The sequence below is a fragment of the Pleuronectes platessa genome, chromosome 11, assembly GCF_947347685.1.
Source record: "Pleuronectes platessa chromosome 11, fPlePla1.1, whole genome shotgun sequence".
Lineage (NCBI taxonomy): Eukaryota > Metazoa > Chordata > Actinopteri > Pleuronectiformes > Pleuronectidae > Pleuronectes > Pleuronectes platessa.
The window spans coordinates 1,408,119-1,431,385 of NC_070636.1; the positions used below are offsets into that span (position 1 = coordinate 1,408,119).

General features: G+C 45.5%; 2 protein-coding genes and 1 long non-coding RNA gene across 3 annotated transcripts in view; 2 read left to right on the plus strand and 1 right to left on the minus strand.

Moving 5' to 3' along the window:
• Positions 1-23,267, minus strand: part of LOC128450900 (E3 ubiquitin-protein ligase TRIM35) — a 454,970-nt gene that overhangs the window by 52,652 nt on the left and 379,051 nt on the right. The window lies entirely within an intron of this gene.
• Positions 1,550-16,344, plus strand: syt16 (synaptotagmin XVI). The gene is made up of 7 exons (XM_053434736.1): positions 1,550-1,682; positions 7,943-8,116; positions 10,306-10,533; positions 11,717-11,958; positions 14,124-14,582; positions 14,889-15,078; positions 15,234-16,344. The coding sequence occupies exons 1-7, from the start codon at positions 1,622-1,624 to the stop codon at positions 15,545-15,547; spliced, it is 1,668 nt and encodes a 555-aa protein (XP_053290711.1). The 5' UTR covers positions 1,550-1,621; the 3' UTR covers positions 15,548-16,344.
• LOC128450920 (uncharacterized) lies at positions 19,400-22,138 on the plus strand. Its single transcript, XR_008340050.1, has 4 exons — positions 19,400-19,596; positions 20,951-21,047; positions 21,431-21,548; positions 22,011-22,138. It is a non-coding gene; the product is annotated as an uncharacterized LOC128450920 (long non-coding RNA).

The window sequence follows — 23,267 nt, forward strand, 5'->3', positions numbered from 1 at the left end:
AACTAAGTTTATTGTTTTTACCGTGAAGCTAAAATATGTTGCGATGATGGACAGGTGTGTTGACAGGAGAAGGATCAGTAGTCCTCCTGTCCATCATGTGGGATGATGGACAGGAGCATTGACAGGTCTAGGATCAGTAGTCGTCCTGTCCATCATGTGGGATGATTGACAGGAGCATTGACAGGTCTAGGATCAGTAGTCGTCCTGTCCATCATGTGGGATGATTGACAGGAGCATTGACAGGTCTAGGATCAGTAGTTCCTGGATGTGAGATGAACGACGGGGTTCTGAACTCAGGTCAAAAACAGAAACACTGAAAAAACACGATTTCAGGAAAGGTCTTCAGTTGAAAAGTACTGATACTTCATAGTATATATACTCAACATTAAGTTGTGTATACTTTAAACTTCATGCGGACGCTACCTCTGATCTGCCTCTCTCTGTGTGTGAGCTCCTGAGCAGCTCCCCCCCCCCCCCCCCCCCCCCCCCTGTGCTCCATTAAACAGGAAGGAGCAGTCGGCCATTGTGGTTCTTGTGGCCTAGTTACAGACTGGTTCTAATGTCTAATTCATGGTTCTCCCCCCCCCCCCCCCTGTGGGCGGCGGCTGCCGGCTGATAGGCTGACAGAGGCCTCATGGGTAATCCTTGATGCTTGTGTGCGTGTGCATATCATTAGCTGCATCAGGAAACTGAAAAAAATCATCTGAGCTCCGAGGAAACTGACTGGGGGGGGGGGGGGTTGAGTGGTGATGAACACAAAATCCTTGTATGTTGTCGCCTCATTATGAAGTTGTCAAACAGTTGGAGAGCTGTTTGTGTCTCTTCTGAACCTAGATGAAATATTCCATCTCTTTTTGCTCCGTGTTGGTCTCCACCGCCGCTTCACGTCTTCCTTTGCTTTCATCGTCAAGACCAGCCGGTGAAATTTAGCATTTAAAAAGCAAACATTTCATTCCTATGGCGGTTGAGTTAAAAAGAAACAAACACACAACAACAAATGAGTGGTTGTGTTGCTCTGTAGCTGCTCCATGTGGAAATAAACGACTGCTTGGAATCAATTACAGTTATTGCAGATTTCACCACATTTATTAAATTAAAACTATGATCTGAAAGAGGCTTAACAACCTCCATAGAGCTGCAGCATGTAGAGACTCTTTCTTCAGGGTTAGAGAAGTTCAGGTTTTGTTTCCTGACGTTGAGGTTTGATGATTTGAATCAGAAAATCACAAACAAGTGATTTAAAAACACGCAGATTGTTTCTTGAGCTTCAAATGATCAAACTTCATCGTTTTCATTCTCTTGATGCTGAAAATGTTCCCAGACTTTAGTAATTTGACATTTAAGCAGTTCTGGTCTTTCTTCTGGGACACCACCGGGAACCAGGGGCCACTTTCTGCCCCTCCCTCCATGTTGTTGTGTCTGGTTGGTATTTCAGGAAGGGAACGGCCGCCTCGCCCAATCAGGAGGCAGGAAACACACGTTGATTGACGGCTCACGCAGGAAAACGCCAAACAGCTCAGACTGAATTCGTAGAAAAGATAAAGTTTAGAGTTAAGAGCAGGAGGCGAGTTTGTCTCCGTCTGAGTTGGAGAGTTTTTTATTTCTCTAAAAGAGACGCGACATGTCCAAAGAAGAAGAAAATCCTCCAGCAGCAACTTCCAACATGTCACCACCTGAATACTGTGAGTTTCTCATCTGAGGGTTTGAATCCTGGTTCGGCCGAGGTCTGTCTGTGTGGAGCTGGCATGTTGTCCCCGTGTTTCTGAGGGTTTATACAGATGTTGGTGTCGGGTTAATTGGAGATTCATTAATTGGAGGATGGTCGTGAGTCTCTGTGGAAAATAGAAAATGCTTCATAATGTTGTTTAAACTGGATCTTGTGTAAATTTCTGCTGTTTTTAAAGTTTTGCAGCTGAATTTATTCGTTGAGATGAACGTGAACACGGTGAAGTTTGAGATGATGGATTATCTAAGAGCTTTGTGTTTTTAATTTGTTTCTATAGTTAGTTTTATGTCACTAGCAGTTGATCTGAACATCTTAGTTGTCGTTTTGCATCTTTTTGTGTTGTTTTTGATTCATGATGAAGTTCTGACGAAGCTCAACAAACAGGCCCGTGATTGGCTGAGAGCTGAGAACCAGCAGAACCAGCAGAACCAGCAGAACCAGACAGAACCAGCAGAACCAGGGTCTCTCAGGGTTCAGGCCTCGTCTCAGAACGATGTCTTCAAAGTCCAGTCACTGATTTGTGGCCCTGCTCAAAGCGACAGAGCAGAAAGTGACTGAGCTCTTTGCTGAATCAGTGTCACTCCACATTCTGTCCCACCGGCCCCCCCCCCCCCCTGAGTTATGGTTCCTGGTTTGAGTTCCAGATCCACTTCTGTCGCGTGCAGCTGCAGTTCAGTCCTTCACCAGTAGGCGGCGCCTCAGCATCACTGGTGTGAAGTCACTGATTCTCCGCCTCCTCGGCTCTGATCAATAATTCTGAATAACTGATGGTGCTGTTGTGATGACGCACGTTTAATTTGTGACGCATTAGGAAGACGTGAAAATCTGAACTGTTAAATAAAATCTTATAGATTCTAATCAAATATGTATATAAAATACTATGTAAATATTAAAATACTTTGTTGTGGTTAAATATTATAAAGAATTCCTTAAATAGGAACTTATGTGTAAATCAAATCATGATATTTTACAGCAGTTACCTTTTATTATCAAAGAAGACAGAAACTGTAAATAAAGATTAAACATAAGAAGAAGAGGACGTGTGTTATCATCACAGTTTATTATCACATGAACCTCATTGGACGCTGTCGTTTCCGGTGGTGCATGAAGGCAGCGTTAGGTTCACTTTACATTCAGAGAAGGTTTGATTGTTTTGGTGACTTGAGCTTCTCTCCTCTTCATCATCTCTCCTCTTCATCATCTCTCCTCTTCATCATCTCTCCTCTTCATCATCTCTCTTCTTTATCATCTCTCCTCTTCACGTTCTCTCCTCTTCATCATCTCTCCTCTTCATCATCTCTCCTCTTCATCATCTCTCTTCTTCATCATCTCTCCTCTTCACGTTCTCTCCCTTCTTCATCATCTCTCCTCTTCATCATCTCTCCTCTTCACGTTCTCTCCCTTCTTCATCATCTCTCCTCTTCATCATCTCTCTTCTTTATCATCTCTCCTCTTCACGTTCTCTCCTCTTCATCATCTCTCCTCTTCATCATCTCTGCTCTCGACCAATCAGGACAAACTGACTGACAGCGCCATGGTAACATGAGACCTTCTTACGTGTGGGTGGGAAAAGGCAAAGTCATTATACCTTAATAGAGCCTCTGGTTGTTTCCAGGGAAACTATGGTTTCAGGTGTGTGTGTGTGTGTGTGTGTCTGTGTGTGTGTGTGTGTGTGTGTGTGTGTGTGTGTGTGTGTGTCTGTGTGTGTGTGTCTGTGTCTGTGTGTGTGTGTGTGTGTGTGTGTCTTGTGGTCAGTGGGTTTGAATCCGGCTGAAACACGATGTGCTGATGTTTCTCGATTGATTCGACCTCCTGTCCAAACAACAAGAACATCGGCTGTTTGTGTGTTGAGTTCACCAGGGTCAGTGAACGTCACGTGGATCTGGAGGGTACCATTGTTTTTAAAGGGGCTGTTCAATATGCTGATTTTATATATATATATATATATATATATATATAGTGTCTAAGCAATGATTTCATATTATGTTCTGTAGTTTAACATCAGAAACACTCAAACGATAAATTGTAGAATCTCTGTCCGTCTGAATTCAGATTTTCTCTGAAACCACTCGTCAGTTAACGTGAAGTTGAAGTCAGAACTTCTACCAGAGCAGTGCAGCACTAAGAACGTTTACATCACACACTTGCCAGGGTTCAATGGACGATGGAACTCAACCGTCAACCACAAGAAGAGACAAAACTGTAGCTGTGTCCAGCGGCTGCAGAAGAATCTTCGTGTTCGGTCTACGAAGTCGGAGCCGACTCACCGGGTCTACGTAGCGTTTCCTGCCCGTTCTGTTGCTTCGTATACTTTGAGAAACACACGCAGAGCTAGCTAGCTGGCTAGCTTCATCGCCGGCGCACAATGAAACCTGGGATAGATCAGACTGATCCATCGTTGGATCCTTCGCTCCTCAGGACGCGTTCTGGCTGAGTTTGAAGGAGCCTTCAAAAGTAGCCCAGTGGCTCTGCTGTGACGCGGTTGTTCTTCCGATCAAGTGTTTGGCTCAGGACCCAGGAAGTACAGCGTTGTGTTGGGTTATCCCCCCCCCCCCACAGGCCCAGTTTGAACGGGCACTTCACTCGTGGTAATAATCTGCAGGATCCACACGCAAACTCCTACAAGTAATTACCCACGTGAACGAGTGACCTCAGGACGAACTGACCGAGGCTTTTATTCAATCGATCAAACAGAAGAAAGAATCGAGTACGAAGCTTCGTGTTCGTCTCGTGTCTCTCGTTAATGAGCGTTAGCATCGTGGCCTTCTCCTCGCCGTCTTCTTCTTATCCCCCCCCCCCAGCCTAATCTAACGCTCACATCAAAGTGCTCTCTTCTCCCTCCTCTGGAGATCCTCACTTCAAAGTCGGGTTGGAAAGTCAGCAGCTGAATAGTAATGAGGGGATCAGGATTAAGAATTCACACACACATACACACACACACACAAACACACACAAACAGGCTTTCGGAATCGTGTTTGTCGCAGATTAGATATTGTGAATCATTTATTGCCGTTGGTTCGTTGAGTTCTGGGTCAAACGCCTCCTCATTTCATTCATTCTCCATAAGAACAGGAAACTCTGCAGAGAATTACTAGTGAACTCATCTGTGACGTTTTTAACGGGATAAAAAAAAAGGAGCCATGATGTCTGTAAATTATATTTCCACCTTCGTGTTTGAAAATGGTTTGTTAGTTCTGGTTTTCCTTCCACTGAGATGAATCTAGATCGATCTATTTAGAGGTGAAACCTGAAACTGAGAGAAACGTTGTCATAATTCTAACGTTTCTGTGGATTTTATTATTATTGTGTTTTTGGAATTTCCTTATTTCCTCAGAAAGTCAAACCGGACTCGTCATTCCTGTTAGTCCTGGTGAAGTCTGGTGAACGGGGAAGGAAGCGATGTGTGAGACTCAGAGAAGAAGAGTTCACAGCGTTGTATCGATCAATACACAGATTATTGCAATTGAACAAAAGATGAAACTATAATGAAAAAGATCAGATAGATAGATAGATAGATGGATACTTTATTAATCCCGTGGGAAATTCAGATCATCCAGTGGCTTGTACACTTAACAATCACATACGGAGAACATTGTATCTCGAATAAATGTGAAGCGTGAGGAGATGTGAGGAGCACATGGAGTTGAATGAAGGGCAATCGAGTGTGTGTCTCTCTGTGTGTGTGTGTCTCAGTGTGTGTTTGTGTGTGCAGCAGGTGTGAGGCCAGACTTTGACCCGGGGTGTCTTCCTGTCCATCTGGATGCAGACAGTAGGAGCCTCTGAGTCTCCAACACTGAGCTCAGTGTCTGACTGTCAGAGCAGCTGAGAGAGAAACTCCGCTTTACCGCTGCACCCGAACACACCGTCACTTACTGTCGGTCCAGCAGTTGTCAGGATCTTTCACTTTGGACCCGAGTCGCCTTCCCAGTCGATGTACTGGTAGTTCAGACCATCAGGGAAACAGATCATCATCGTCTGCTCACTAACGTGTTGAAGGAAGGAAAGAGTGTGGGGGGGGGGGGGCTGACGTTTCCTTTAAAGAGCCGAACTGAGACGTGTTCAGAACGTTGAGGTGTAAACACGTCCAGCTCCACAGAGTCACACTCACAATACAACACAATACCTACATCAGCTGAGAGTCACACTCACAATACAACACAATACCTACATCAGCTGAGCGTCACACTCACAATACAACACAATACCTACAGCAGCTGAGAGTCACACTCACAATACAACACAATACCTACAGCAGCTTTCAACACACAAAGTGCAGCTCAAAGTGTTTTACACTCAAATCAAAGACATAAGAAGTAAGAAGATCAACAGGATCACGATTAAAAAAGACTTCAAACTTAAAGACAGTTTGTAAAAATACTTCAACCGTCAGAATCAGCTGCAGCGAGTTGAAGAGTGAAGCTGAACTGGGATCAGTGCAAAAAACCAGAGTTTCAAATATGAAGGACACACTTGTGTTTGATTAATAAATCATGTGCACGGAAATGTTCAGCAAAAAAATCAAATTCATTTCTTATCATACAGTAACTGAATAACACACACGCTGTTACACACACACGCTGTTACACACACACTGTTACACACACACTGTTACACACACACACACTGCTACACACACACACTGTTACACACACACTGTTACACACACACAGAGTAACACAGACGCAGATTTGTAATCAGGTTCCTCAAGTCTTTAGCTTCTTAAAACTGAGACAGAGAAAGTTATGAAAAAGATTTTTATTGGAATAAGTAAGAGATAATAGTATTCACACACACACACACACACACACACACACACACACACCTCAGTGGGACGTGAACTCGTCTCCATTGATTCTCTGCTCTGTGAAATGTTACCCTGGAAACAGGAGACAGCCCCCCCCCCCCCCCCCGCCCCCCCGCTGTGCATCTCTATTCATCGAGTTCAAGGAGCCTCAGCGACTCGTCGAGAGCAGATCCTCACGTTATCACTCTCTTCTACTCTACCTCTTCTTCTCTACCTCTTCTTCTCTACCTCTTCTACTCTACCTCTTCTCCTCTACCTCTTCTTCTCTACCTCTTCTTCTCTACCTCTTCTTCTCTACCTCTTCTCCTCTACCTCTTCTTCTCTACCTCTTCTCCTCTACCTCTTCTTCTCTACCTCTTCTTCTCTACCTCTTATTCTCTACCTCTTCTTCTCTACCTCTTCTTCTCTACCTCTGTTCGCCTCTCTCCTCAGCTGATCTCTTCTTCATCTTCCTCTTTTTCTATTTTGCAGAATCTGTCTTCGCTCCATCTTCACAATTCTTTTCAAATATCTTTACAAATATTTGTCTTAAAAAAAAAATGTTGCTAATGGATTCATTCTTTTCAGTCTCTTCCTCGCAGCGAGTCTCTTTGACCAGTGATGAACATTAGTGGTGACATATAATTTTGGTTTTCAGTTTATCGGACCAATTGAAGACACAAGTCCCATTGCAGGAATATGAATCCATCTATACAAATACCGGAATCTGATTCATGTGAGAGCTTAGAAATGAAAACCAAATATGAAAAATGGAAAAAAAGTTAAGGTTAAAGCTGAGAAACATGAAGCAGAGCATGAAAAGAAAAACTCAAACACAAAAGAGAGAAACAAAGAACACCAAATTATACTGACGCACAAAAATATAACGCAAAGAAAAACTGAATCAAATGAAAACTGAGTTGTCCATGTAGCTTTAGCCTCAATCTTTTATCATGATATCATATATGTAGCTATACGTGTATTAAAGTAATACATATCTATATAGATAGATATATATATATTTACATATATTTACATATATTTATATACGTACTTGTCATGTAAATAAGCTGCCAATGTGTGTGTCCTTCACAGTCAAAAAGGGGGCGGGGCTTTCTTTTCATGTTACTCAGTGAAATTCTCACAATTAATTAAAAAAAATGACGACAAACTGAAGAAAATGTTTTTTTTTTTCTGTTCATTTCTTGATGCAGGAAACTGTTCACTTGTTACACTGACCCTGCTGTTGAGCAAGGCACTGACGTGAACTCGTACTAAAGTGTCACTCGTTCTGTCTGTGTATCACATATACCATACGTACTGTGTGTGTGATTGTGTGTGTGTGTGTGTGTGTGGGGGTGTGTGTCCAGGTTGTCTGTTTGTGTGGTCTGATCAGTGTATCATTGTGTGTCCCCTCTCCCTCCTCCTGCCAGTCACCCCAGAGGCCATCGGCTTCCTGTCCGCCGTGGGCGTCTTCATCGTGGCGTTGGCCGTCCTCTTCCTCTTCATCAACAAGAAGCTGTGTTTCTCCCGTGTGGGCGGGCTGCCCTGCCTGGAGGAACATGGCCGCCGCAAGAAAGGACGCCAGGGAATCCGTCAGGGTCTCGGTGAGTGAGAGACTCCAGAGTAAAGAGGAAGACTTCTTCTTCTTCTTCTGCTTCTTCTTCTGCTTCTTCTTCTGCTTCTTCTTCTTCTTCTTCTTCTTCTTCTTCTGCTTCTTCTTCTTCTTCTTCTTCTTCTTCTTCTGCTTCTTCTTCTTCTTCTTCTTCTTCTTCTTCTTCTTCTTCTTCTTCTTCTTCTTCTTCTTCTTCTTCTTCTTCTTCTTCTTCACACCTGATTTATATTTATATTCAGACTAAAGTCAAAAGTCTGAAAGTCCGAAACAAACAAATACACAACATGTGAGATCCACCGAGCGTCGCCTTCTAGTCATGGTTAATCTATTACATAAGATGTGTGTGTGTGTCTGTGTGTGTGTGTGACTCCAATTAAACTGTTGTGGAGCAGAGACAGAACGTGGGTGAGTGTGTAGTTGTGCAGCAGGTTTCTTTGGGGTGTGAGTTTGTGTGTATCGAGTGAGTCAGACACACACAGAGCTCACAGTATGAAACATTAACTATAGAACCGTCGCACAAAACACTTGTCTCCGTCTTTTGTCTCTTTCTGTGAAACTGTGTCTCTCCTCCCACTTGTCAAACAGTGAAAACACACCGAGCAAAGGTCACGAGAGGTCGACTGAATGTTACACTAAAGGAGCGACTGGAGTGTGTGATTTGTGCTCATTGCATTAATCATGAACAACACACACAGCTGTGGAGCTCCAGTCACTGCACCTCAGTCCAGATGTTCACCAGCCGGTCGGAGCCGGTTTCAAAGTCACTGTTGAAACAAACAGGAACTCTGTCAGATTTCTGAGGCTTCGTTATCGGATCTGAAACAAACAGCAGCCGGAGCCTGCGAGTCGACCTGTGAGCAAACAGCGGGTTGTCGGTTCCACGCCCGCAGCAGGTGGAGCCTCTGGTATTTCCAGTCGGTTTCCTGAGCAAACAAAACGTCCTGTTTGCAGTCGCTCTGTAACGTTCACAGCTCCAAACCCTCTGGAGCCGCTCAGGGAGAAGGTAGGAGCTCCTTCTCGAAAACTACATGAGGAAATATCGTTTGAACCGAATCGATAAAACTGACTCGTCACTTCAGTTCATTAGTGATTCTGTTTAAAGCAGAAAACCACCGGTGGGAAAACTACTTTTCAGCAAAATGTTTTCGGTCCATGACTCATCGTGTTTTATGTTTTTATTTTTCAGTATTTTATTAAACTCTGAATCTCAATGATCCACCTGATTGTAATATTAAATTGAAATGAATTAAACCTTCTGCATGTTTAACAGAAAATGGTCAGTGAGTCAATTTTGATGCGAATTCAACATCATAAAAATTCTGCTCCTTTTCAATATATTTGATTATAATACAAATTTTGATCAGGTGATTCGATTTCAGAGGTCAAAGGTCACAGTGAGCTCGTATGAACCGTCGTTATGTAGAACTGGACTGATTGACCCAGGGATACAGCTGCAGTACTTCTAGGTGTGTGTTTGTGTGTGTTTGTGTGTGTGCGTTTGTGTGTGTTTGTGTGTGTGTGTGTGTTTGTGTGTGTGTGTGTGTGTGTGTGTGTGTGTGTGTGTGTGTGTGTGTGTGTGTGTGTTCCGATCACTGATCCATGTCACTTCGCTCTGAGAGCTGAAGAAGACAGAAGTTAATCGACCAATCAGATGTCAGTCGCCTGAGCGGCTTCCTGCTCTGTAGGTAACCATGGCGATCGCTCAGGTAGCGACGCTGACCTGCACTTGAGGCGGGGGGGGGGGGGGGGGGGGTGCGTCATTCATTCAGCTGTTGCTATCCAATTATGGTCAGATTACAATGTGAGTGAACCTCCAGCCCTGTTAATGCTTACAGGGAGGGGGGGGGGGGGGGGTTGTGGTGAACCTGTGATCATCAGTCAGCTGCTAGAGATTAAAAACTGTAACAACTATGGTTGACACACAGACACACAGCTAAAATATTAAATATGAGACTGTTACATAACCAGTTAAAAATTCCCAGTCAAACCTTTAAGAATGTTCATCTATCAGTCTGTCCAGGATCAAGAGATGAACGATGAGGATTCCTGTTTGAAACTCACTCTACTCTCGTGCTCTCCTTCCTCCTGGATCTCCTCTCCTCTCTTTTCTCACACTCCTTTATCCCGAAAGCTTTTTCCGATTGTCCCCCCCCCCGTCTCCCTGTGTCTCCCTCCCTCCAGTGGACAGCTACGGGGACAACGATGGCTTCAGCTCCTCGGACAGCGAGGACGAGGTCCTGAAGCAGTTCGAGATCTCGGTGTCGCGGTCGCAGAGTTTCCGCTGCACGGCGGCCAGCGGCATCGAACAGCCGGCTCCGCTCACGTCCCAGCTCACGTTGGGTCGACGCCACAAGTTCACACGACTGTCGGACCAGGAGGAGGGCAGCACCGAGCCGTCGGACTGTGAAGGTGAGTCTCTGATCTCCTCTATAACTCCAACTTCCTCAGGAGACATTACAGGAGCACCTGTGGCTCAGGGGGTAAAGAGGGTCGGACAGGTGGGTCGCTGAGGCGTCAGCAGGGAAGTGGGTGAAGTGCTGGAGGAAGAAGGAGGAGTTCAGACATGTGGAGGGAGCTGCAGTAGAACAGCTGCTCCTTCACTTGGAATGGGGACAGTTGAGGAGGTCTCCTGGGCCTGGGAGGAGCCGGGAGGAGCCAGGAGGAGAACCTGGGCCTGGGAGGAGCCGGGAGGAGAACCTGGGCCTGGGAGGAGCCGGGAGGAGAACCTGGGCCTGGGAGGAGCCGGGAGGAGCCGGGAGGAGAACCTGGGCCTGGGAGGAGCCGAACGTCAACTGATTCGATTCTGTTGTCAAAGTTCAAACGCAAAAAAAAATCCTTGATGGACATTTTTCGACTTTACCAGTGATTACAATTTGGTGTTCAGAGGTCAAAGGTCACTGTGACCTTACAACACAACGTATATGAGAAGCTGGTTGTTGAATTTGTTTGATGCAAGTCAACTATGTACAAGGTAGAGCCCCCCCCCCCCCCCCCACACACACACACACACACACCCCTGCTCGTGACTCACTTCAGCTTGTTGCTGTGGTGAAGTCCTCATGCAGTTATGGATGTAACACTTGAACCTTAATGAGGATGAACTGGAGATAATTGCTGTAGGACGGTCTGAGGTCCGGCCTGTCCTCCGTGTCCTTGTGTCTCCTAAAGGTCAACGTGAGACAGATCATCACAATCACACTCGAGCCCCACGAGGTTCATGAAGCTTCTGATTCTCACCGGATCGTCTCCTCTGATGAAACGTCTCCTCCATCTCTCTCTCATTCGGTTTCAAGGAGAGTAACAATTCCTTTTTTGTCTTTTTTTGTTAAATCTTTAAGTGAATTACCTTGTGTGGCTGCAGGGGGCGCTGCTGCTCAGTTGCTGCTTTAAAACGTCACCTGAAGGCCACTCAGATGAGCAGCTTCACGTGTCCCTCAGTTTAGTCGACTGTAAGTACAGGAGTCAGCGGGACATGTCCCCCAGAGAGAAGACGTCCTTACCGTCAGTCAGTTGTCCTTCGACCCGCAGGTTTAACACCAACCACCAGGGGGGCTAATGCCGACTTTCCCACCCTGTTGCCTTCCCTGTGCAGAGATGGCGGCTCAGAACCAGTCGGGCTTCCAGGACCCGCTCTCGGCAGCGGTCGAGGAAATGGAGAGGGCGTCCTCCGCCCCCCCGGGCAACCCGTCTGTCCACGAGACATCAGACGCCAGGGACAGTCCCGCCCCCAGTATGAGGCGACCGGCTGCAGAGGGCAGCGAGGACACGCAGCCGCCTGCGCAGGACCACGACCACAATGACGTCACGGACAGCTCCTCCACCTGGAGCCCCGAGGTACTGCAGCTTGACATTCAGCATCACTGAAGCTTTTATCATTTACAGTTTCACTAAATGCTGAAAATAAAAAAACATAATTTAATTGTTTCCCACGTTCTGGTCGTCACCTGAACCAAATCGACCAGGGGATTATTTAACGGGGTCACAGAGCTGTTTACCCATCATGCTTTGCAGAGGTGTCATCATTCAGCCGAGGATTATCACTCATTATCCTCTCAGGTTCATTTGGACACGAACCAAACACAGATCCAGGGTCTGTGTAGAGAGTTGATAGAGAGTGTGTGTGTGTGTGTGTGTGTGTGTGTGTGTGTGTGTGTGTAAGAGTGTATAAGTATATAAGTAAATACGTAAATACATGCACCTACATGTTTTTCTGTGTGGATGGTGTTTTCAAGTGTGTCTATTTTGTTTGTGTGTCTGTGTATGTGTGCATGTGCGTGCTCTCAGTCACCAAACCACACTTGGAAATTGGGAGCAATCCACCCCCCCCCCCCCCACACACACACAGACACACACACACTCTGACATCTACAAACACTTCATAAATAATGGAGATACAGTTACATAACAACAGAGCGACTGCAGCTAATAATACTAGAACGTCTACTACTGAGTACTGCCAGTGTAAGTACTGTACTTTATTACTGTAGTAATAGTACTTTAACAGATGATGCTTCATTTCAAAAACACAACACACTTTACCATACGCTCAGTTAACGTTGACATATTGAACAAAATGTCGCCGAGGGACACAAACATATCGGCAAAGATTGATAATATTGATTGAAAAGCCCATAATCAGATCAGATCCATATTATTTATATATCTATTGAAAACGCACTGTATAGATGTTGTCTATTGGTAATAAAGGAAGACAAGAAAATAATAATTGATAGAAATTCCATCATAAAAAGCGAGGAGGACAAAACAAAAACCCATTTCTGTCCCTTTGCTGCTTGTGAACTTCTCGTTCTAAACAATAAACAATAAATAATAAAACATCACTTGAGTGTTTCACCACCTGCTCATTGGAAGCTGCATATGAAAGATTAATCCTCCTGCAGCAGATCTGAAACGTTTGGGTTTCTGGGGACGAGCGTGAATCCATTGAGCCGAGCAGATTATGTTCAGAACGTCTTTATGATGGAAACACGTGGGCTGAAGGAATCAAACCGTTTCTTTGTTTGCTCTCGCTCGGCTGCGTCTCTCTTTTCATCTCTCAGCCAATCACGTGCTCGGCTATAAATAAACCACCAATCAGCCGGTGAGAACTTCCTCACTGTCCTTGGATTTGATTCTCACCTGAATCAGTGATGCTTGGTTTTGATTCACACATTTTTGGATGTAAATATACAATCTTTTGTTGGCCTCTTGTTGTTGTTGTGTTGTTTTGCTCGTCCCTGTGTGTCTGTCCCTTCTGACGTTAGCCTCATTGGAGGTTTACAGTAAATCTCTAAGCCTCTTTGTCGATCGTAGCTTTTGTTTCACGTGTGTTTGGTAAAACTCCAAAACAGCAAGAAGCCGACAACGTGTTCCAAACCTCAAACTTTAACAAACCAGGTTTCGTTACAGATTTAACTCTTTGTAGACGAATGTCGCTAATTCACATCAAACCCCATTCCAGTCTTAATGCCATAGAGGTGACGGTTGTGCCTGATGGTGCAAATACTACACATACCAAGTAAAGTACTGGAAGCACTCTGCCGCCATCTAGTGGTCGGAGTGGAAAATACATACTAGCCCCTTCGGACTGTGTAGCAAAGTTATTTTGAGGTATTAAGCTGTATTTGAAATACTGTGATGATGGAACAGCAATGATTGTACAGAAAACATATGTTGTTATTCAAATTCAAAGCAAAAGCAGCATCAATATAATAATCTACATACCAACATTTATTAAATTAAGGTTATGCCCCATTATGCCTAATGTCGCTAATTTGCCTCATACCTAAATCTATATATATTGTTGAGCTTTATTGAAATTAACAATCTCCACTTAATTTGGCATCTGTTTTTTTGTATAATTGGAAGTTAATTCAGCCAATAAGGGGTTAAAACAAGATATCACTGAAGCTCTGGTTCGTCTGGATGTTTTTTCCCGTTGAGCTGAAACACAAAGGAACCGGTTGGATTTTTTAAATTCTCTCTTGTGACCTTCTCAGCAGGAGCAGCCTCCTAAAGAGGAGGTCTCGTCTGAGCCGGTCAGCTCCTTCCGACCCCCCATCTCCACCTGTGGAGACCTGGTCCTGTCCCTGGAGTACCGGCCCGAGGTGGAGAAGCTGCTGGTGTCGGTGGTGGCGGCTCGGGACGTCCCGGACAAGGCTCGCAGCGGGATGGACTCCTGGCAGGTGCACATGGTCCTGCTCCCCTCCAAGAAGCAGCGGCACAAGACGTCGGTGCAGAAAGGTTCGATGCCGCACTTCAACGAGACGTTCCGCTTCTCGCGCCTGGAGCCGTCCGACCTGCAGCTGTCGGCCATCAGGTTCCGGCTGTACGCACTGGGAGGCAGGATGTCCCGGGAGAAGATGATGGGAGAGAAGGTTCTGGGTTTGGGAGGACTCCACCCGGGCGGAGGGACGATGGAGACCACGCTGGTTCTGGAGCCTCGCAGTAACCTGAAGGTGGGACTGATGGACACAACACTGTGGCTGAGCGGTTGTTTTAGACACCAAGAAAGTCAAGGAAGGTCTATTTTTAAAAGTTAGGTTCACACAATTGTCATTTACATCGCATGTAGTTCAGTTTCTTACATAAAGGATAGAACAGTAGTCATTTGAGAAGTATGAGAAAAATAACAGATAATAAAACTATACGTATACAACAAAAAATAGGCAAATATTCACATTTTCGTGCAAAGAGATATTTGAACACCCCCCCCCCCCACTATAGCCTGAGTAAGACCTGCTCCCTGTGTGTGTCTCTGTCAGAGCGTGGACTCGCTGCTGAGTCTGTCCACGGTGTCTCAGAGCGACAGCGCCTCGTCCACTCAGTCCCTGACGCACGGCGGCGTCCCCGAGCTGCTGGTCGGTCTGTCCTACAACGCCACCACGGGGCGCATGTCCGTGGAGCTCATCAAGGGCAGCCACTTCAGGAACCTGGCCGTCAACAGACCTCCAGGTCAGACACCTCACTGACAAACAGTCCAACACAAAACACAAGAAGATCACTCACACTTGTTTTCTCTCTCCTCTTCTTCTCCTCCTCCTGACTCTCCTCCTCCTGGATCTCCTCCTCCTGGATCTCCTCCTCCTGGATCTCCTCCTCCGGTCCAGACACGTACGGCCGTCTGTCCCTGCTGAACTCCATGGGACAGGAGATCTCTCGCTGTAAGACGTCGGTGCGGCGCGGTCAGCCCAACCCGGTCTACAAGGAGACCTTCATGTTCCAGGTGGCGCTGTTCCAGCTGTCGGACGTCACGCTGCTGGTGTCCATCTACAGCCGGCGCAGCATGAAGCGCAAAGAGATGGTGGGCTGGCTGTCTCTGGGTCAGAACAGCAGCGGCGAGGAGGAGCAGCTCCACTGGACGGACATGAAGGACAGTCGAGGACAGCAGGTCTGCCGCTGGCACGTCCTGCTGGAGGCCTAACGGGGTCCAGGCTCTTCTTTAGGTGGAAGAAAGTTCATTCTTTATGAGAGGAAAGAGAAAGACTGACAGGAAGATGCATGTGGCTCTTCACCTCCGTCCAAACCTGGAGGGGAATCGAACCTTGTTTTGTGGAAACGTGAACAAATTCCTCTGCTCCTGGAGGCTGATGGAACTTCAGATTAAATATATCTGATCGATGAATCAAATTTACTAAATCAAAGACAGATGTTGCACAATGAAGCTTTTGAATTTGGATTCTCTTGCACGATTCTCCACTTTCCTTTTGTCGTCCAATCATAAATGTTTTTGTAAACTTGAAGGTTTAGAGCAGAAACGGTTTAAACTCCATCAGCCTCAAGGAGCCGGGGACTTGTCCTCTTCTGTCTTTGTCTTTGTTTCTGTCCCAGGATCCTTTCAGAGACAAAGTTCAGTTCAACAACAAAAACAAAAGCTGCAGATTAGTTTGGGAAACTTCTGGAAATGAAAGCAAGTCAACGAATGTCCCCGAAAAAATGACCTGTGATAACATTCACAAATCAAAGAGGAAACAGAAGAATGGTTCCACTCTCCTGCAGAGCGACCGGGTCTCTGTCAAACCGTCTGAACACAAAGAGACTGAGAATGAAATGAACGAGACCAATAAGGACGGAGACATTTCAGCTTTCTGTGCATGAGCATGGTGTCTGTGCACATCCTCACGAAGTCCACATACACACCAAAAGAATTAAGCTATTTTGAGACTGTTACGTTCATGCACGTCGTCTGAGCTGTTATAATAAATAAAAGAAAGTTCGTAAGACGGGATAAAAAACCCACAAAATATTAACAGACAGATGATTACAAAATCTAAATCATAGATGTGATAAAAAGTCTGAAACGTTTCCTGATCTAGAGTCAGTTTAAAAAGATCTGGACGTTGATTGTCTCAGTGGAGAAGACGATTCCAAAAGAGGGTTTGAAACGATCTCATGAATAACACGACAAATGTTTAGCTGGGTGACGGTGGAGCCAGCGTCCTGGTTCCTGTTTGTGGAAAGTATGAGGAAGAGGAGATGGTTCATGAGTCAAGTGGAGGAAGAGGAGGAAGAGGAGGAGGAGGAAGAGGAAGAGGAGATGGTTCATGAGTCAAGTGGAGGAAGAGGAGGAGGAAGAGGAGGAGGAGGAGGGCGTCTCATTCATATTCAACACTCATTCATATTCTCCTGACTCGTGTTACTACAGGAAGACCAGCAGCTGGAGACTCTTAACCCCGACGGGATGAGAGCCCTCACCCCCCTCACCCCCCCCCCCCCCCCCCAGTCATCAACACTGAACCATGTTGTTTGGCTGCGGCTCCTTCACGAGTCAAAGCTCATTCTAACACCGTCGACTCTGAGCTGAAAAGAGGCTTTAAATATCTCACTGCAGCTGTTAATAACATGCAATGAATTACCCTGTGTGTGTGTGTCTGTGTGTGTGTGTGTGTCTGTGTGTCTGTGTGTGTGCGTCTCTATGTGGTAATTGGTGTAGTTACAGCTGTAGCCTCGTACAGTGCGATGCCATTACGGCTCATCCTCTTTCGCTCTGCGCATCACTGAGTCATACACAGCAGCTCAGCCCAGAGGAGGGGGGGGGGGGGGGGGGGGGGGGATTATAGCTGTTTACTGTAGTTACTCCAAAACCCTCCGGGGATCAAACACCCACCGCAGCAGCAGAGATGTTTGTGTGAGCGTCCCTCCGCTTCCACCCCGGTGACACCGAGGCCTCTGTAGTAAATTCTTCATCATCAAAAGGCAACAAGCTAAATAATGACAAGTCCTTAAAATCAAACACAACAAATTACACACAGATGAGATGATACAAAATCCCAATTTAAAAAGACAACAAACGATATCGCACAAAATCAATCACTTGAAAGAACTGGCAAAACAAAAAGATTTTAAAAAAGCACAAGTAATATGAAAGAATTACACGTTTCAGATCAATCAATCAATTAACAATCAATCAATCAATCAATTTATTTATTCAGCTCATAATAACGACCACTTCTTCAGGAATAAGTGAAGCACGAGTGGAGAAGTTCTTTAAAAACTAAAGACACAACATCACAGACACGAGTCACACGCCACACGCTCTCGACCAATCAGGAGTCAGTCTCAGCTGTCAATCATGATGTCTCAGCCCATTTATGATCAAATAACTAATTAAAACCAAACTCCATGGAGGAGGCGGAGCTTTATGACCTTCAGAACCTGACGTCCATCTTTGTTTCCAGTCTGAGGTGTGAACAGCGAGTGTGTCCTCTGCATGTCCACTTGTACAGAATCTATAATATCTATTCTATATTTTTTAAATGGTCGATGTCGAGTGTTCCTGAGTATCTCCACGAGTTCTCTGGTAGTTGCACATCTGCATGCTGTGTTCCAGACCCGGCTTGTGTTCCAGATGTGACCCAGCTGTGAAGTCTCTGATGAAGTGCCTGTAACGTTTCCACATGAAACTTATCCACAGAGAGAAGTTTGCATGCAGCCTCCTCCTTGTTGTTCCGTGGGACGAGGATGTGTTTGCCCCCCCCCCCCCACCCCGTCCCCCCCTCCCGATGTCCAGGCCCCGATCCGGCACTAGAGTCCCCCCCCACCCCCCCGACCCCGGGAGCAGATCCACACCGGCTGGAGTCTGATGCTGGTCCACAGGAGGTCGGAGCTCAGTCAGAACCAGGAGCAAACCAGTGGACTGAGCCTGGGACGTAGAGACGATCACAGTCCTCGTCCCCGGGCCCGGGCCGTGCATGCCGATGATTCCCCCCCCCCCCCCCCCCACAGCATCCACAAAAGCACTTTTTGTACCAAGTTTTGTCGTTGCCAATAAAAGCCAGAAGCCCCCCCGCTGTGGGACGGTCTGTCTGCCATCTGCTTTCTCCTTTTTCCTTCTGTCCTTTCTAATCTCTGCTCAGATGTCTCAGCTCTGAGGCTTTGATGCTCACACCACACAACAATAAACAACTACCCCCCCCCCCCCCCCTCCCCGTAGAGATTACAGGAAGAATCTCGTGTGTTTTTAAAGACAGTTAAATCAAATCTTTGGCAGCAGATGATTTGTTAGATTCAGTTTGTTTCTGTTTCTTCGTTTATTCACGTTCGGTCTCTTTTCAAAATGGCTCATGAAACCTCATCAATGTTCATCTGCAGTGACTTTAATGTTCCCACGTGATCTTTCAATAATACTTTTATAAGTTAGATATGGACTTAGATCAAAGTATTTAGATTGAGGTTAAATCAGCACGATCCAGATCATTCTAAACATTTCATTTTTCATTTTACTTTCAAACTACAAAAACGTTTTATATTGTTTGTTCTTTTTTTTCAATATAAGATACAAAACAACCACAGATGCTAAAAATAAAAAACGCACAACATTAACGAAGCAAAATGACGACAAACAACGCTTGTCGCCATTTTTTTAACATAAACTCAGATGAATAAATGATAAATGTAAGTATTAAGTGACCAATCACTCAGATGTTACTCGTTTAGCTCATATTCACTTATAGAACAAGCTGTGACGTCATCTGCTCTTTGCCCTCAACAAGAGGGAAACTACAAGAGGTCAAACTAATAACAGGGAAGAACCTGCCGAAGAAGAAGATGAACGTTGCTCTTCCTCTTCTCCTCATCTTCATCGCGTTCTGCTGAAGTCAGGAAAACCTAGGAGGACTCTGTCTCCTAGCAACAGGACACATCTGCCTCCGCCTGGACCAATGAGGGCGCGGGGGGGGAGCTGCGCGCGCTGCCTCCAGCTGCCGTGGCCGCGATATTTCAGGATGATGCGCGCTCCCTCCGTCCGTGTGTCTGCAGGAAGCCACCGGGGGAGGCCACGACTTCAGGCCGAGCGGGAGCGTCGCTGAGTCGGTGAGAGGACGGTGGATGTCTCGCCGAGGACCGGAGAGATTCAGGGGGGAGGGACTTAGGGACCTGCTGCTGGACGGAATGACTGACAGGCTGTGACGGACATTGATCGGACATTGATCGGATGTATCGGCTGCAGCAGCTGCACGTTAAACCGCAGTGAAGGTAAGTTTATCTATGATGCTCATTTCACAGGAAACAGAAGAAATGCACAAGGACAACACATCATCTTAAAAATCAGACTTTATACTTTAAATCTTTATTGAATCAAAGAAACAGAAAAACATTTAAAAAAAAAAAACAGAAATGAACATTTACTCTCAGAAGTTAAACCTTAAATATACAAAATGTGAACTTGCACAAATCTAGTGATTCTTGTTAAGATAAACAATTTGTTGAAACAGACACACAAACAGGTGGTTACCTCACAACCAGCTTTGTGTTAAAACCAAACCTGTTTTAATTCTGATTCTTATCGTTGAGTTTTCCTCATCTGTGGATTTCACCTGAGCTGTGACAGAAGGACGGGTTTCTAAAGAAGGAAGCTCATTGGGAATTTATGATCTGCCACAAATAATTCTGCTTTCATATCTGCTGCAGAAGGAGCCAGAGCATGAACACACACAGACACACACACACACAGACACACACACACTTCCCACGCACCCTCTCTGTCTCCGCTCACACTCGTCCATCATCGTTCTCCCACAGATTAAATATTCAGTTGGATGTTAGAAACTGTGTGAGTCACTGCAGCAGCTTCAGGGAGGTTTCTGTCAACGATAAAGCTTCATGATTGATTTATGGCATTTTAAATAACCACACACACACACACACACACACACACACGCCCTCCTATCTCTCCTCCCTCGGCTCTTTCATGAATCCTAATCAGCTTCTGAGCACAGCAGATTATTTGTGTTTGTTCATTTCGAGGTAAAGATGTGAATAAACGAATAAACAAGGATGATCCAGTTACACACTAAATGTGCAAATACACACAATACACACAATGAACAGCACACTAACAACTTATGGATCAAATCAAGACGTTATTCATATTTTTTAATGTGCAAATAAACTCAAAAAGAGCACAATTGAGAAACATAATGAATCACATAAAACAGCTTTATTGTGGTTTCTTTCATTACTTATGAATAATTTTTAAATACTGTTTCTTTAGGTTTTTGAGAGCTGTTGTCTGCTTTAAGTTATATATAAACTCAGGAATTCAATATATGTATATGTTAATGTATATGTATATATATATGTATGTCCAGGTATCACAGGTTGGTAATTTTGGGATAATAACTCAATTCCCACATATCAAACATCTCATGTTGACACCAATGGGACGACAGCTGTGTTGTTTTTACTTTCTGTGCCTGTTCAGATGTTTTGGTTCCTTCACTCTCTTCTTCCTCTTCTTCCTCCTCTTCCTCCTCTTCTTTCTCCTCCTCCTCCTCTTCCTCCTCTTCCTCTTCTTCCTCCTCTCCTCTTGATCTCTGGACTCCTGCAGGAGCCTGAAGGTGATGTGGAGGCTCAGATCGGATCAGACGCACTGATTCACCCTCTCGTCTGCAGAGCTGAGCGCCGGCGGTGGACACCAGCAGCAGGTGACCCCCCCCCCCCCATCTCCCCCTGCACTCCCCCCTTCTTAGATTGAACCTGGAAGCACCATCACGTGTTCACGTTGACCTGACAGGGACCCCTAGTGGCCACGTGGATCATGACCCTTGTCCATTAGTGTCTTTAAATCCCAGGTTCTGTCCAACTCAGGTTTATAAAGTCTAGTTTAGCTCCGTCAGACTGTAAAGCTTCCGTTGCAGAGCGTGTAGATATTTAAACATGTTTCCCATCCTTCCTTCTTTATGTTTCCATCCTTCCTTCTTTATGTTTCCATCCTTCCTTCTTTATGTTTCCATCCTTCCTTCTTTATGTTTCCATCCTTCCTTCTGTCGGATGTGTCGTCTCATCTGTGTTTTCCGGCCTCCAGCAGCCTCTTCCCTGTGAGAGAGAGAACCAACCATTCAACAACGTCGAAAGTCGCCTACTTCAAGAGGAAATATGCGGAGGAGGAGGATTTACACGGAGGCCTACATGGATATTTTCAAAAAGTAAGAGCAACCTTCAGCTTGATTTTATTTGCTTTGTTCAGGAACCCAGAGCTGAAGCTGCTGGTTCTTCATCTCTGTGGATTCAACCTTTCACAATAAAATCCAGATCATGTGTCACAGGGATAGTTACAGGACAGATATGATCATTTGTACCTTCTGTGATAAGTAGGAGGTCCCTCAGTAGAGCTCGTTTCTCCACCAAGGCCCAACAGTTCCTTTTCAATCAGGTGATGGATATTAAACTTGTAAATATGTTTTTCATCAACAACCATGAATTATTCTCTGGGAAATCTGTTAATAAACATCAAACTACTTATTGTGTGATGTTAAAGAGTGAACCTTTATGACATGCCACCTTTGTTTGGTCAAACTCTCTGAACTGTTTTGGTTAAAGTTGCCACGTGTCCAGATTAAAAAGTCTTAACCAACCCCCCCCCCCCCCGATGCCTTTGTCTCCTGCAGCACCTGATCCTGCAGGAGGACCGCAGCTGCATCCTGAAGCTGTCCCTGGAGAAGCTGAGGTTCCTGGAGGACCCCGAGGCCTACCTGCGGCGCTCCGTCCTCATCAACAACCTGCTGAGGAAGATCCACCATGAGGAGGAGGAGCTGGAGGCTGAGGAGGAGGAGGAGGAGGAGGAGGAAGAAGAAGACGATGTAGAGGAGGAAGAGGAGGAGGAAGAGGAGGTCATTGGGGCGAGTGGGCAGCGGAGGCTGATGTACCCGGACAGGAAGAGGGTGAAGGTGCTGGTGACAGACTGCTGCTCTCCCCCGTTCGGCCTGGAGGACCTGCAGCACTACCGGCTGCTGCCCTGTTACCCTGCGGCCGGGTGCCTGTACGGCCTGGGCCCGAGCCACCAGGTGCTGCTCTACAACCTGGACGACCACGGCTGAGTCCACAGAGCTCCGTGTCCACCAGGCCTTCACCGAGTCAGGAGAAGCTGCTGACCTCTCCCCTGTGGGGTCGCTGCCTCCTCTCGTCTCCTCCACCAGGAGGCAGCAGCAGAGGAGTCGTCTCCTGCCTCGGATCAACAGGGTTCCTCAAGTTGATGTCAGTCGTGTAGTATCCGTGCAGATGTGAAGGACTCTGAGCTTTGATGAAGGACTTTTATCTGATTTGCATTTGATCGTCTGTTGCTTTTCGTTGTGACTGTTGCTCGTGTGGACATTGAGCAGATTCAGGGATTTACAGGCTCTTCTGATGCACCTCAGCTTGTCCATGGACGATATGCACTCGTATGCTTCTGTGACCTTTTGATGCTACTGTGTGATTTATGAAGTATTCTCTGGATCCTCATCCTCTGAGGTGCGTTCACTGCCTAGGGGAGAAACGACTGTTTCCGGTTCTGTTCGATGTCCTGTGTTCGTTCTATTGGTTATCGGTTGTTTTCATTCATTTTATCGCGTTGCTGCCCTCTGCTGGTCAAAGAATCACATGGCAGCTCTTCTTCATGTCTGATGTGTTGATATGATAATGATGAGAAGAAATATGCAGTTATAAGCAGATTCAGTTTTATAAATGTATTTAAAACACGATGTCATCAATTGAAGTTGTAAGGATATGACTTATATCTTTATAGACAAAGTTAAATTAATGATTTAAAATCGTCTTTTAAAATGTCATTATTATTATTATTATTATTATGAATGTGTTCTGAAAGAATACACTCATAAATGCTTATTATAAAGAAGGTGAAATTAAAGTTGTTGAAAAGGATAAAA

Coding starts and splice junctions, on each gene's coding strand:
- syt16 (XM_053434736.1), top strand. CDS start 1,622: ATGTCCAAAGAAGAAGAAAATCCTCCAGCAGCAACTTCCAACATGTCA. Junction 1,683..7,942: donor CATGTCACCACCTGAATACT/GTGAGTTTCTCA, acceptor TCCTCCTGCCAG/TCACCCCAGAGGCCATCGGC. Junction 15,079..15,233: donor GGCCGTCAACAGACCTCCAG/GTCAGACACCTC, acceptor CCTCCGGTCCAG/ACACGTACGGCCGTCTGTCC.